The following is a 14,245-nucleotide window of genomic DNA, read 5'->3' as shown; positions in this document are numbered from 1 at the left end:
GAGCTGGGGAGCCCAGAACTGGACACAGGACTCCAGATGAGGCCTCACAAGGGCAGAGTGGAGGGGGAGGAGAACCTCCCTCAATGTGCTGAACATGCTCTTCTTGATGCATCCCAGGATGATATTATTGGTAAATATACTGGCAGAGTGCCTAAACCCAGACCTTGACACAGCGTCTTTGTTTTGAACAGATGGAGATTTTTGACTATTAAAAATCTCAATTGTGAAGATTTTATTTCAGCAAGAAAGATTTTTTTTTTTCAGAACTTGAAAAAGTAAGAAGTGTTCTACTTGTAAAACAAATAAACACTCAGCTTTCTAGTTAATCCTGCTATTTGTCAAGGAGATTTCCTTATCTTACTGTGCTACTGCTTCCAAATGGTCTCGGAGACATCACTTGAAGTACAGTGAAGTATTTGTCACACAGTTAGAATGTTCTTGGCAATCCTGAGAGTTGTTAGATTAAGACCTTACCCTGAAGTAATTTTATGTACACTTCTTGCAAGCACATATAAACCAAGATTGTTTCCCACACCCTACTCATGCCTGTGTAACAACAACAACTCTGTGGACTTCAGAAGCTCTTTATGCCAGAAGAGCATTATAATGTTAACACTAAGTGCAAATGAAAGTCCTTGCCTTGTAAGACTAAGAATTTAGGGTAATCTCTGGTGCAAATGGTAAGTTGCTCAGGAAGTTGGGTGGGCTATTGGCAATTTGTCCTTGCTGAAGACCTATCCCTATCATTTCCTGGAGGACACTTAGCATACACATATAAACTCTCCCAGGTCATATGTATCTGGGTTAAAGTCTCACAGTCATTAAATACTTTCAAAATTTGGGATTTCCCCCTCCCTTTTCCCTCTCCTTGTTTGTGGAGCAGCTCCTTCGTGCTGGCAGCTGCCTGCAGATGGGGCTGCCGTTCTGTGCAAGCTGGTGCACCAGCAGCTATGGTACAGATGTGTGGAGATGTGCTGTGTGTAGCATATGCTGAGCTTCAACAGCCAGCAAGTAATCATCTCCTTTAGCAACCAAAGCCATGCAAAGTGACCATAGTTTTAAAATATTTTGTTTTATTAAATGTTTAAAATAACATAAACATCATATTAACAATTTTATGGCTGAGGTTGTCAGAATTTGTGACTTTACCATTTTATCTGATTTGAGAGCTCAAAAGATTACATCTTTGATTACATCTTTACATTAGAAACTTTGTAATTAAGATTTATAACAGTAAGTTGACTTATAGCTAACAAGAGAATAGAAATAGCAGATAGAATCGTATAAACTTTGGACAGTGTGAGAGTACATACTTTACTATAAACTAGGGTCTGCCTAGATTCTGTAAGGACAAGAAACCTTTTATAAGTAGTTTCATGTTAATCCAAACAAACCAACTATATTCATAGTTAAGTAACAGAGAAAAGTGGGGTAGTACATCTTTAATTTTTCCTCAAATATGCTTGGTTTTCTTTTTTAATTCTCTTGAGTAGGTCTATGCCACCTTCATACTGATTTTTAGCACCATGTAATGGGATATTCACCACTTAGCTTCTGGGGAATGTACAATATGTTATTTACTCTGTGCTAGAATAAAGAGTCCAATTGTAAGAAAAGTTCATCCTTGCTTTCTACAGTAGAACGTCAAGGTTGGAAAAGCAACAGCATGCTTTTGACCATGAAGCTGTAGCTTATTTACAAACAAAAGAATGCCCCCCTCCCCGCCTTTTCCCCGTTGCTTATTCATGATGGTGATGATTTCATTAATAGTACTACAAGTTAGGTTTCCCTTTACACTGGAAACTAGGGCAGGTTTTAATCACTTCATCTTAAACTGAATTGGAACAGTGCATACCAAACAAGCACAGCCTGGCATATTGCAATAGGAACTCTAGTACTTTTACCATCTCTGTATGTTGCATGAGGACACTGCTGCTGAAAGATGTAACTACACACAGAGACATATATAATCATGTTTTCGTAGAAAATGTAAAATAACAGATTTCCCGAGGAGGTGAGTAATGGGTAAACAACCTGTAATATACCAGTACGTCTGTTACATCCCCTCTCTACCAAGACAAAATTGAATTTTCTTAGAGTTATTGGGATAGAAGGTGGAGGGGTGAGAATTTTTTTCTTTTTCTTTTTGGTAACAGACATGCTGGAGATGATCAGCTTTGGCTGTTTGAACTTGGATTATTTTTAGGGGATTTGGGTAGGCTTTTTTTTTTTTTTTATTGCAATTTAAAACCAAAAAGATACTTCTAAATTGCAAGCTTATGCCCATTGCTCCTTGACAGTGAAATGATATTCAGTGGTTCATTGCTTTTGCACAGCAGTTCATAGCTATAGCCTATAGAGTAGTATAATATTAAGAAAACATTAGCACACTGGGCTCAGCAGTGGTCTGTGTTATTTCTGTAGCAGCACTGCAGGCTTCTGACACGGTGAGGGGGTAGATAAACTGCAGATTCATAGGGTACAAACAAATTATCCCGTTATACCACCTTGTGGCTGTGCAGAATGACTGCCAATATTGTTCTCTATGCTGCCTGTTGGTAGCTGGAGGAAGGACGGAGGGAGTCTTTTAGTTCATTTGTGTTATTACAAGGAGTCAAACTGCTGACAAAACACCGATGGAGCTTTCCCCCTACTCCTTGAGGAGGCAGAGGCCTCTTGAGTTTGGCAGCTCATATTTGCCTGATGCCTTGAGTCTCCCTTTCTCATTGAGCTGGATGCTTTGTGCCTAGCAATGCTTCTACTGTCTATGAGCAGATGGTGCGGGAATGTTCCTCCTACTATTCTCTCCTCTCCATAGCACAGACCTTGCAACCTCTGTAGGAAAGTAAAAAAAGCTTGAGCCCTGCTTTACTCTTACAGGTGATTAAAAACTCTAGCCTTCAGCCATGAGTGACATCTGCTCCAGAGCTGTCTGTGTTAATTTTGGTACGGTCACCACAGGGCCTTTGATTTAACTTTAGCATTTAACTGCTAAAAGACTGCATTTAGCTTGTCTTTTTTGACAAAAGTTAGTGAATATACATGAAAAAGCAAGAGAGAGAATAGGGAAGAAGTGTCTGTCATTTGGTGCTTTCATTACATATGTTCCCCAAGGCTTGGGTTTCTTCAGAGCACATACAACTATATGGAGGACAACTACATGGAGCAGTACACAGTAAAACATCAAAGATTGGTCAATATTTGAGGTGAGAACAAGTTCTTATGCCAGGTCCAGTTCTCCATGATGACAGTCACATCTAGAACCCAAAAGCCATGGCCATGTGTCAGTCTTTGCATTGAAGTTTTTCTGAAATATTTCTGTGGTTCAGACAATCACTTGAAAGCATCTCAAGCCACAAGAAAATGGATTAAAGATTCAGGTTTTGATTCTGCAACATCCCAAGCAGCTCCTGCTGTTTTTTTCCATGGCTGAGTAGTAGCTTTGCTGTGGCTGTTACCTTCAGCAAAATGCTGAAGAGCTTTACAAGGTGATGCCACCATTGCTCTGAATGAAACCTGAAGCATCTTTTTGCATGTGCAGGAAACAGGTCTAGATATGCTCAGGTCAGCAAAGACATCTCTCAGGCTTCTTAGGACAATACAGCCTGTGCAAATAACTGTGAATGCCTATAGGCTTATATAAGAGATGCTTGGCATGACTAGCACTAGCGAAGGGAAAGCAGGATGCTTCACTCATAGTGGAGCTGACTGAGTGGACCAGACGTTGTAGGTGTAGCAGGTCTGCAGTATTTGACTTTTCTGTGAGACTTAAGCTTTTGTCTGTTATGTGCACAACACAAAACTTATGATCCCTGTAGCTGTTGCCTCTCTTTGTACATAAGGCAGGCACTTAAAAAGATTTTTAGGATATGAGTTAAAATTCTTTCCTACTTTTAAAATGGAAGTTTTTTTCCAAATAATCTGCAGTTTTGTTTTGTTTCATAGCCTTTCCTATAAGGAGACTGGAAGCTGGCTGATGTACTTGCGGGAACGCAGCTCTTTACAGAGAAATCTCTACATCAACCTGCCTCACACTGCCAAGGCAGCTACAGTCTCTGCATAGCCATGTTAGCAAAGTATAATTAATGCAGCTAACCTTTGCCATATACACAGAAAATATTATTAGAAAATGAGTTTCTTTCACGGAATCTCAAGGGCTGGAAGGGACCTTGAAAGATCATCTTGTCCAACCCTCCTGCCAGAGCAGGGCCATCTAGAGTAGGTCACATAGGAACCCGTCCAGGTGGGTTTTGAATGTCTCCAGAGAAGGAGACTCAACAATTCATCTGGGCAGCCTGTTCCAGTGCTCCATCATCCTCACAAGTGAAGAAATTCTTCCTTGTGTTTCTTTGGAACCTTTTATGTTACAGCTTGTACCTGTTGCCCCCTGTCCTATCATAGGACATCACTGAGAACAGCCTGGCTTCATCCTCCTGACACTCACCCTTTACATGCTTGTAAACATTAATGAGGTCACCCCTCAGTCTCCTCTAAGCTGAAGAGCCCCAGCTCCCTCAGCCTTTCATCATAAGGGAGATGCTGCACTCCCTTAATCATCTTTGTGGCCCTGGGCTGAACTCTTTCCAGCAGTTCCCTGTCCTTCTTGAACTGAGGGGCCCAGAACTGGACATAATATTGCAGATGTGGTCACTGCTATGGAAGCACTGTATATGGAATACCTGGTCCCCAGCATCAAACCCATAGCTCCTAGTCTCCCCGACAGTGACACTGCTAACATGCAATACACAGCATGCACTGCCAGCTTTCTAAAGTTGGAAAACACATGCTAACACCATGCTAACAGCTACCATGGTTTCATTTTGCAAATATATGTTTTCAATGCAAGAGCTCAAAAAATGTGCATCTTTGCAAACCAGCTGGTTTCTTGACCTATTTAAGAATAGATCAGAAGTAATGTGTGATACACACAGGGGCTGATGCTAGGGAATACCAGAGCCCTACCATTCTGGACACCATGTTTCTGGTCAGGTTATGCTGCAGTCATCCTTTGACATTTGCTTGGAACTAGACCCCTGGGGCAAATGGTGAAAGATTAATTCCTTGTACCTTTAGAAAGTCTTTTGAACTAGCTTGGAGGCCTCGGATATAAATATACTGTCATCGTAACTTGCTCTTGCCTTCACTGCCAAAAACTAGTATAATTTTTGAAGAATGTCAGCTTTTAAAATACTCTCCTGTTCTCAGCTCTCAAAAGAGCAACTGTGTAATTGTTTTTGGTGATGTAGCATTTCTTTTTCAGATAGCTAGCATGACACAAGACTAAAGAAATTGGATGCTGCATTGTTTCAAAACCTAGCTGCTTTATAAAGTCTGATAATCTCAAAGTGCTTCTTCAATTTTATCTGAAGAAAATACAAATCCCGTATGAGATTTGACTTTGAAAATCTGGTGGCATGATAAAATTGTGGCTGTTGCATTACTGCCATTGTTGCATCAGCTGCTATGTTGAAGGATCTCTCTCTCTCTCCTCACCCAGCATACTTAACTAGGTGAAACAAGTACCTCCAATAGCCGTGAGAGTTAGGAAAACCCTTGGGTTCCTTTCTAAACTGCAGTGTAGGACAAAATGCATTCCTTGTACAGTATGTGATTGTTTTAACACAGAAGTCAATGAAACCTTTCCTAGTCTCAACAAAAACAAATTTCAGACTTTTTAATTGCTACTGACAGGAATGGCAGAAGGACTGGCCTGATTGATAGCATTTCCTTCACACAAGTCTTTACACTTTCTTTGCCAGTGGGAGTGGTCAACTGCAAAGTGATTCAGCTGTAATGAAAGCATGAAAGACAGTATCAGGCTACTTTTGAGCTACAGGGAGAGAAGTTTTCTGCAGACAAATTCAAGTAGGAAACATAACCTATTCCTCAAACATAATAAAGAGTTTCTGAATTCTTCTCCAATCTTTTAAAAAGTCTCCTCTTCATTCTCAGAGTAAATACAGCATTTTTCAAGCCAAAACCAAATGTTCCAAGCAAATGTGATAAATGCAAAACAAGGGAATTTTAATAGACTGCAACCTTTACCACAGAGAGAAAAAAACACCTTTCCATAAGAAAGCAGCTTGTGAGTGAGTGAAATTAACAGAGGTACATGAATCGTATGTGTGTCTTCAGTTATGGCTTGAAAGTATCAGTCCTCAGTAGCGATATAAGACAAGATCTGAAAACTAGTCAGTGTGTTCACTGGCCTAGTGTAACTAATTTTTTTCCCCTCCCTCTAAGTTTTGTAAAATTGAAATATGAAATTACATTTTTCAACAAGGTACCGTTTCACTGAATGAAAATGAAGGAATAACATCTTTAGGAAGACCTCCTACAGCTGAATTTCCTTGGCTGGATCTTCTGTGATGGCATCTTTTTTCTTTCAAGGTTGTATGCCTTAAATGTGCCTTTTTTGAGGAAGAAGATGTGATTAAGATAGCCTAGGTAGTACAAGGGAGGACGATGATTTTGGTTAATGCTTGCACATCAGACTCTAGATGAACGGTTCCAGCTTGACCTGTTCCTAAAGCTTCAATTATGGCTTTAAAAATTGGCCTGGTTCTATGGAAGAAAGACCATCGTGTATTAAAGCATTAGTTAAAATTAAAAAGGTGAGCATATAACAGTGCACAAGAAATGCAGGCTGCTCATGGAGGGAGTGGATTTTTCTGCTACTTTCAGACCCCGATGCCCATAGTTGCTGATCAGAGGAGATGGAAGTCCTTCTGGAAGAGGCTGGTTGCTGACGGACTTCAGTGCCTGAGGGTACTGGATGCCCTGAAGTAGGAAAGAAACTTGTAGCAGAGGCTCACCACAAAGTACCAGATGTTTCGAGCCATCTGTGACCTTGCAATGAAAATGCGCCAGATGATGACAAGGAGAGTGGTGTTGAACGCGTATCGGATGTTCCTCAGCCTGAGAAAGAGAAACAGGCATCTTATGGAGGAAGACGAAAACAGTACAAAGCTTACCAGCTTGCTGCATTTGCAACAGGTAATTTTGCAAGAAATTCTATTTACAAATGGCCCTTTGGCCATCATCTTGCCAAGGACTGTGTTGTGTAGTAAATAATTAATGGCAATGGTGGAATACCTGCATTGCGAGTCTCTCCTGTTCTGTGTATTCTCATTTCAAATCAGAACAGAAATCGTACTGAGATTTGGGGTTTTTTTCTTTATGGTAGTCTAGGTCCAACACTTTCTTCTTTGATCCGGTATATTGGCTATGTTTTATAGGATTGGTGGCAGGCTAGAGGAGTTTTGCAGGAGCTGATGAATGGTAAATTCCCTTTAATGCTGGGAAATTACTGAATAATTGCACTGGGGTTTGGGAACAGGGAAGCAGTTTATACTATATGTTTAAATGGTATTATTGAGTCTTTAAGATGGTAATCATCTTGTCCTCTTTCTGTCAAGCAAAAGTTTCTGAAGTACTCTAATTCTCACTTTCCCAGTGTCTGACCAAGGGAAGAAAGCTTTGTACTTAATGTTTCCAAGACTGGTTTAATTTTTCTAAGAGTCCTTTTTTGTTAGTTTTTTTGTTTTGTTTTCGGGTTTTTTTTGTTTGTTTTGTTTTAAACTTACTATGGCAACAGGCTGTTTTATGCTTCTAGCATTTACTGTGCACTACAAGCATGGTTTTCTTAAAGGAAACAACTAGGCTCTTACTCTAAGAGAGCTGCTAATTCTCCTTTTGCCTGCTCTTCTTAGCAAAAGGTTGAAGAGGACAGGAAGAGCACATTCTTTAACTGAATAGAAGGACAATATTAAATTGCTCGTTCTGATTCTCTTGAACTATCACCAAAGAGTGAATACATAAGCTGAGGAAGTGTATCAGTTTCTTCTTGGGGTGTGAAGGCCTGGTCTTTTAGCCATACTGTATTTGCAGCTTCCCAGTGGAGTCTGCACTAATTGGGTGATTGAATTAAGGGCAAATTGCTCTCTGGGAACTTGGATAATTTTGGAGAATTTTTGCCCATTCCACCCAAGGAATTAGAAACTTCAATGTTAAATTTAAATTGAAAATCATACAAAAGCTTATGCAATGCCTTTGAACTGCTGAAAACTTCTAGGACCTTCACAAAATCGACATCTGACCCTTATTATTTCTGAATGACCAGGATTTTCTGCATTCATATATTCATCTTATGCATTGTAACTGAGTTACTTGGTTATCTGCTGGGAAAGTATAATATCTAGCCCCTGATCATTAGTGTCATCAAAAGTCCTTTTTTTCTTAGAGGATGGAAAAATTAAATACACAGCCCTCTACCATAAGAAATAAGCTGTGCCACGTTTATCTTCATATTATTCAACAATAATTATTGCAACGTAACCAGAATAATTCTCCTTTCTGCTCAAGGCAGCCAGCTGCTCTTGTTTTTGTCACCGATTACGACTTACTTTCGTAAGTGCTGCTTTGCTGCTGGAATGCCAGCCATGTCCTCATTTAGCAAGTACTTCTTAGCACCTATGCAGTAGTTTTCAATGTATTCTGACCAGTGCAGCTGACGAACATCAAAGTTGTATAACTGGGATTGAAAGACAAAGAGCAGAAGTCAAAACGTCAGAGTTCAGAACAAATTCACTGTAAGTATCAGTTCTTCATTGACCTCTGTTCCTGGCAAACTCTGAAGGTCTTAATGCCACCAAGTTTCCAAGAAGATGCAGGCACTAATAAACTATATTTCACAGGTGTTGATTAACGTCTTACCCAGCTGGGAATTTGGGCAAAGCAAGTAGAAATTAGTGCCAACTGGCAGAAAATAAAGGTAGGTTTGTCTTTCAGGTGGCAATTTTTGGCATAAATACATGTATTTTTACATGCCTATAAACACACACACAAAATTGTGGAAGAAAAATGGCATTCCACTTAGGTAAATGAATTCATATGAAAACTTCTATGCAGTTTTTAACGCATCACTAAAATTACGTGTAAATGGATGAACTGGACATTAGGTCAACAGGTGCCTCTGCAACAGTGTTACTCGCCACTGTGCTGATCGCTTCTCTCTTAGCAGCTAGATCAACAGAAGTCCAAAAAATGAGTTGCTCTGCTGCTTGGCATCAAAAGATCTCATTAGAGAGCTAATTACCCCACTTAATTTCAGATGCTTACACTGGAAAAATTTTTAGCAAGCTCTCACGAGTTTGTTTGTCTATTAGAGCAAAGAAAGAAAGTTGTATATAAGATGAATGAGTGAATGGCATTTCTTATTTACAGGGTCTTAAAGGAAAGGTACTCAGAAAAAATACCCTCCTTTCACGCCCACGCCAATCCAGACCATTTGCGTTGGTGCAAGAGCTTTGGTATCAGACCAACAATAACTTCAGCAGAGAGAGGTTGGCTAACTATCAAACTCAGAGGGCTAGCTACTGCACAGATCCCAGTGTATCTGTCAGATATGTAGAGAGGTGTGTGCTGCCCATAAAGAACTCACCTCACCTTGAATACTGCTTATAATGCAACAGTGGCAATACTGGATGCCATGTGTCTTCACAAACTTCTCATAAGCAGCTTGGTGAGCCTGAAGCTTGCCTGGCTTTGCACTAAGTCCCTGATACTGTAATTTTTTTCTGCCTCAGAACTAGCTCCTATAATATCAATTAGGTTCCCTCTACATCTGCTGTAGTGGCTGCCCTTAGACATTAGAATTTGCTGCATGTACTCCCTCTGCGGACTAAGGAAGAAAACTCTGGATTCTACTACTGAGAGTACGTTCAGGAATTTAATGATATGAGTGAGATAAGTCTGATGTGAATGAGTACGTATCTCTTTGCAAGGAGATAAGACCAAAGGTGCATTCAGGCTTATCCTTCTGTTCCTTCAGTCTTTCAGTTATAATCCCATTCTTAAGGAGTAGCATGTCAAACCAATAAAGACTGCAAAAGAGCTTGACGTCCTGCAAATTAATTGCTCTTTGGGAACTTGGATAAAACGAGAACTTTTTTCATATTGTTGAGAGTAAGACATGTGTTAAACTAAATTTCCCCATTCAGTGCCCATTAAAACCAACGTGGATAAAAATGTCAAAATCATTCACGTAATTTCCATCTAGATCACCCACCACTGCTGCCACGTTAACTGGAAAGACTTCAGTGCTTGACACGTCTCAGAAGGAAGAGCAACGCATGTCAGGAGAAAATATTCTCCTCTAATATATGGAAGATTCTTGATAAGTTATTTAATAAAATGAGGAAATAAATCGCTTCGGGATAAAGTAAATTCCAGTCATTTGGATCATCCAAAGCTCAACAACACACCAAAAAGAAAAACAATTACAGCAGATGGACAGAACTGGAGATTAGCAATCCAAATTCAAGACATACTTACCTTTTTGTCCTCTGTGTTAAGGTGACTCATTAACATATTCATATTATCTGAAGACCAGTCCCAGGACTGGGTGGAGAAATACTGCAGGAGCATCATAGACTTCTGCAGTCGATTGATAATCTTCATCATTCTGAAACACAGGAGGAGAGTCAGAGGTGGACAGGAAGTTTGACGTTATGCAAAAACTGTCTGTTTGCTCTGTAGGTGTTTTCGCTAGTCCAGGTTGAACAGGTATTGCAATTCCTGATGATCTCACCAGGCTGAGAACTTGCTCAACAACCATAACTGCTCCAACTGAGGTCTTGAGCCTATAGCTTCCTAGCTTTGTTGTTGCATCAAACATACATGGGTTCATACATGCATTTCCCAGGGCAGGACTGTTGCCTGACTTAGTGTCCTGAACTAAGCAAGGGTTGGAGGCCATATCTACATCACGTACCACCTGTGAGGTGAAGAACCTATCCAACTAGTAAGAAATCTGCACAGAGGACTGCAAAAACACAAAGGCATATTGTTTCCCCCCTGAGGTGGATACTTCTCTTTCTGCCACACAAGATCTGTTCTCAAGCCAGAGTTGGCTCCTGAAGCAAGGCTCTGATTCTTTTGAGTTAGCTTCAGTACAGAGGTGTCTGCAGTTACAGAATGGACAAACTCTGAAGTCAAGTGCTCAATTTCAGTTTTCAGATAGAATTATAGAATAGTTTGGCTTGGAATAGACATTGAAGATCATCTAGTTCTAGTCCCCCTGCCATGGATCGGGACACCTTCCACTAGATGAGGTTGCTCTAAACCTCATCCACTCTGGCTTTGAATACATCCAGGGAGAGGGAATGCACAGCTTCTCTGAGCAACCTGTTCCAAATCTCACCACTCTCACAGTAAAGAATTTCTTCCTGATACTTAATCTAAATCTACCTTCTTTCAGTTGAAAACTGTTGTCCCTTGAAGTATCACTACACTTCTTGATCACTAAAGTAGTAGAGTATCACTACACTACTTTCTGTAGGCCCCCTTAGAGTACTAGGCTGCTATAGGCTCTCCCTTGTAACACCTCCAACTCTCTCATGGCATATCCTCATAGGAGAGGTGCTCACACCTACTGATTATCTTCATGGTCCTCTCTGGACCTGGTTGAGAAAGTCCATGGCTTTCTGGTGCTGGATGCAGTACTCCAGAGGAAGTCTCACGCAAGCAGAGGGGCAGAATCACTTCCCTTGACCTGCTGGCCACACTCCTTTGGATGCATCCTAAGGTACAGTTGGCTTTCTGGGCTGCAAGCACACATTACTGGCTCATATTCAGTTTTTCAGCTACCAACATCCCCAAGTCCTTCTCCATGGGGCTGCTCTCTATCCAATAACTGCCCAGCCTGTATTTTTGTTTGAGATTGCCCTGACTTGGGTGCACACCCTTGCACTTGGTCTTGTTGAACTTTATGGGTTCACATGGGCTCACTTCTCAAGCGTGTCAATGTCTCTCGCTTTGGAGTATCAATCACAGCACTCAGCTTGGTGGCATGCTTTTCATGTTTGGGCTTCTTTGATATCTATCATTTGTTTTTCTTAAAGGACATTCCTCTCCCTGTACATAGGGGCAGTTTGGAGTCATTTTTATATTCTTCCCTATACAGGAAGGGTCTGACAGCATGCATGCATGATAGATAACCTTGAAAATCATCCAAGTCCACAGGCGTTTTTTTAGGGAGGAGTGGGGGATTGTTTGAACATATTCCTGGAGCATGAGTGTCCTGACAAAGATGAAAGCTGCTTCAGGGGCATGGCTGCTTAACAGAGACTTTGGAAATGTAGGTTCAGGTCTTTTGTGTCTTGGCTATTTTTATTATTCATTTTTTACAGGAGGTGACAGTAATGCTGTCCTACCTTGCAGGATTATTTTACAGTTGTCCCAACAATCAGAATTGCAAAAGGCCTTTGGGAAGAAGTTGCTTTAAAGTGTGATGTACAGCGCTCGGTCAATTTTGAGAGAACACCATGTTCGCTCAGACTGGATAAGGGCAAGATAAAGCACTGAAAGACTGATTTCTGTGGAAAACAGAGCTGTTTTCATGAGAAATTTTGAGCTGCCCAGAGGGTAACACAGTTGCTGTGACAAATAAAAGGCAGCAGCCTGGGGAAGAATGGTGCCAGGCTGGCCTCTCCCCGTGCAGATGTGACTGCCACGATGATAAGCACTAAGCACAGCAGAAGAAGACACAATGAGTACATCAATTCAGAGGAGAACTGTTCAGCTTACCCAAAGTGAATTGAAAGAGCACTAAAACCTCACACAAGCACTCCTACTCAGAATTAAAGCAGCTTTCATTTTAAAAGCAAAGCACACCCTCAGATTAAGGGAACCTTCATTCTGAATAATTAAATGCTATTTATTGAAACTACTTTGAAATTACTTCAGATTAATCTTCCTGATTGTGCCTGTGTAGTCAAGTGCTATGAGGCAAAGCTTTGTGAATCAGTAACTTGGGAAACAAAGAATATGGCTAGATTGCAAAGATCTAAAGTTGCCCCTAAAATCAGCTCCCCAAAAGCCACTACTGTCTTTGAAGTGCTCAGGGATAATGGAATCATTTGAAGAAAATGATAAGAGAAACCACTGTATGTCCCTACTTATGTTTTGGAAACAGGCCATCCGTGTTGCCTCCTGTCAATGCAGGCAGAATAAGTTTTGACTGTAGATCTACTCAAAACAACATATCTGAATGGCTAGAAGTAAGGGTTAAAAAGAGAAATGAAGCATCTGAAGACATCTGTATGAAAACTATGTTTCCTTTGGACTGACTGGGCTCAAATGCTGTGACCACATTAAAAATACTGACTAATTCAGATGAAGGAATGAAAACCAGCAACTGAGTAGAAAGGTGTTTTTCAGGAGCCTCTGAGAGGCTACAGCAAAGATTTCTTACAGAAAATTTAACTCTCTACCGTGGAGAAACTGAGACGAATAAAGCAACTATTAGCTATCCCTGATAGTCTTAATAGTTACACTTCAGAAATGTATCTTGTCTTTCAGAAAACAGTTTACAGCAATGATTTCTTTATTTGCTCCCATACTGAGCCTTGCATGAGCAGATTCTCAGGTGCGACAGATTGCCCTAGGAGACTACTAATGATATAAACCACATTGTTTTCTAAGTCATGGATGGATGTGCAGCAATAACAGTAAGCCATTTAGGGCAGTTTTGCTAGACATCTGGCAATTTATTCAGTGAGCTAACACTTTAAAGTAAGCTTCTCATGAGAGAAGGTATAGCAAAGGCTAAAGTTGAAGTAGATTACTCTTGTACCTGCCCTTTGGTAGATGGGGTACTGCAGGTGATAACTACAGAAGGAACTACAACTGAGTTGTATCCTGCAGTTCAAATTCGTAAAGGTCATAGGCTGGTCCTGCATAAACAGTAGACTTGCAAAACAGATACCCTATTCCATATGATAACCCACCACCTTATGAAGAGTTGAGTATGTATATGGTAGGGAACTGAAGCCTGTGTCTTCATCCTGGTAAAGACATTTTCCCTTTCTACTTACAAATCTGACATGGGGTCATGGAGAGGATTCAAGAAACTGCCATGAAGTCGGCTTGTACTTCAACAGATGGCAGTGATGAGTGTGAGGAAAGCTAAGCCTAGGTGCCCTGTTTGAAGCAGAGGAAAAAACTGAAGGGAAACATTGAAGCAGGTTCAGTGACACAGTCTAATGGTTTGTTTTTTTTTTTTTTAATTTAGTGTGGTTTACTGCCCATAGACCATAAAGGTCTGATATTTAGGTAGCTGTGAAAAAAAGAAAGAACGAGCTGCTACTATGTTTTCTACCACACTGCAGCAATACCTGGAGCTGAAGTAGTGTGTAAAAAGAAAAGGAATTATATTAAAAAAAAAAAACAAAACAAACATGTT

At 40.5% G+C, this 14,245-nt stretch overlaps 1 protein-coding gene across 5 annotated transcripts in view; it reads right to left on the bottom strand.

Moving 5' to 3' along the window:
* Positions 1-1,111: 1,111 nt before the first annotated feature.
* Positions 1,112-14,245, bottom strand: part of FAR2 (fatty acyl-CoA reductase 2) — a 158,121-nt gene continuing 144,987 nt past the window's right edge. For 4 of the 5 annotated variants that reach the window (XM_062007327.1, XM_062007308.1, XM_062007300.1 and 1 more), the window contains exons 10-11: positions 10,336-10,465; positions 1,112-6,918 (exon numbers count right to left, since the gene is read on the bottom strand). In XM_062007327.1, the coding sequence (XP_061863311.1) occupies positions 6,607-6,918; positions 10,336-10,465 (442 nt within the window). In that variant the 3' untranslated portion in view covers positions 1,112-6,606. Of the gene's footprint in view, positions 6,919-8,405; positions 8,534-10,335; positions 10,466-14,245 lie in introns of all 5 variants that reach the window. The other variant, XM_062007335.1, reaches the window with a different exon arrangement.

The sequence above is a fragment of the Colius striatus genome, chromosome 1, assembly GCF_028858725.1.
Source record: "Colius striatus isolate bColStr4 chromosome 1, bColStr4.1.hap1, whole genome shotgun sequence".
Classification (NCBI taxonomy): Eukaryota; Metazoa; Chordata; class Aves; order Coliiformes; family Coliidae; genus Colius; species Colius striatus.
This window is presented reverse-complemented; position numbering and strand designations above follow the sequence as displayed.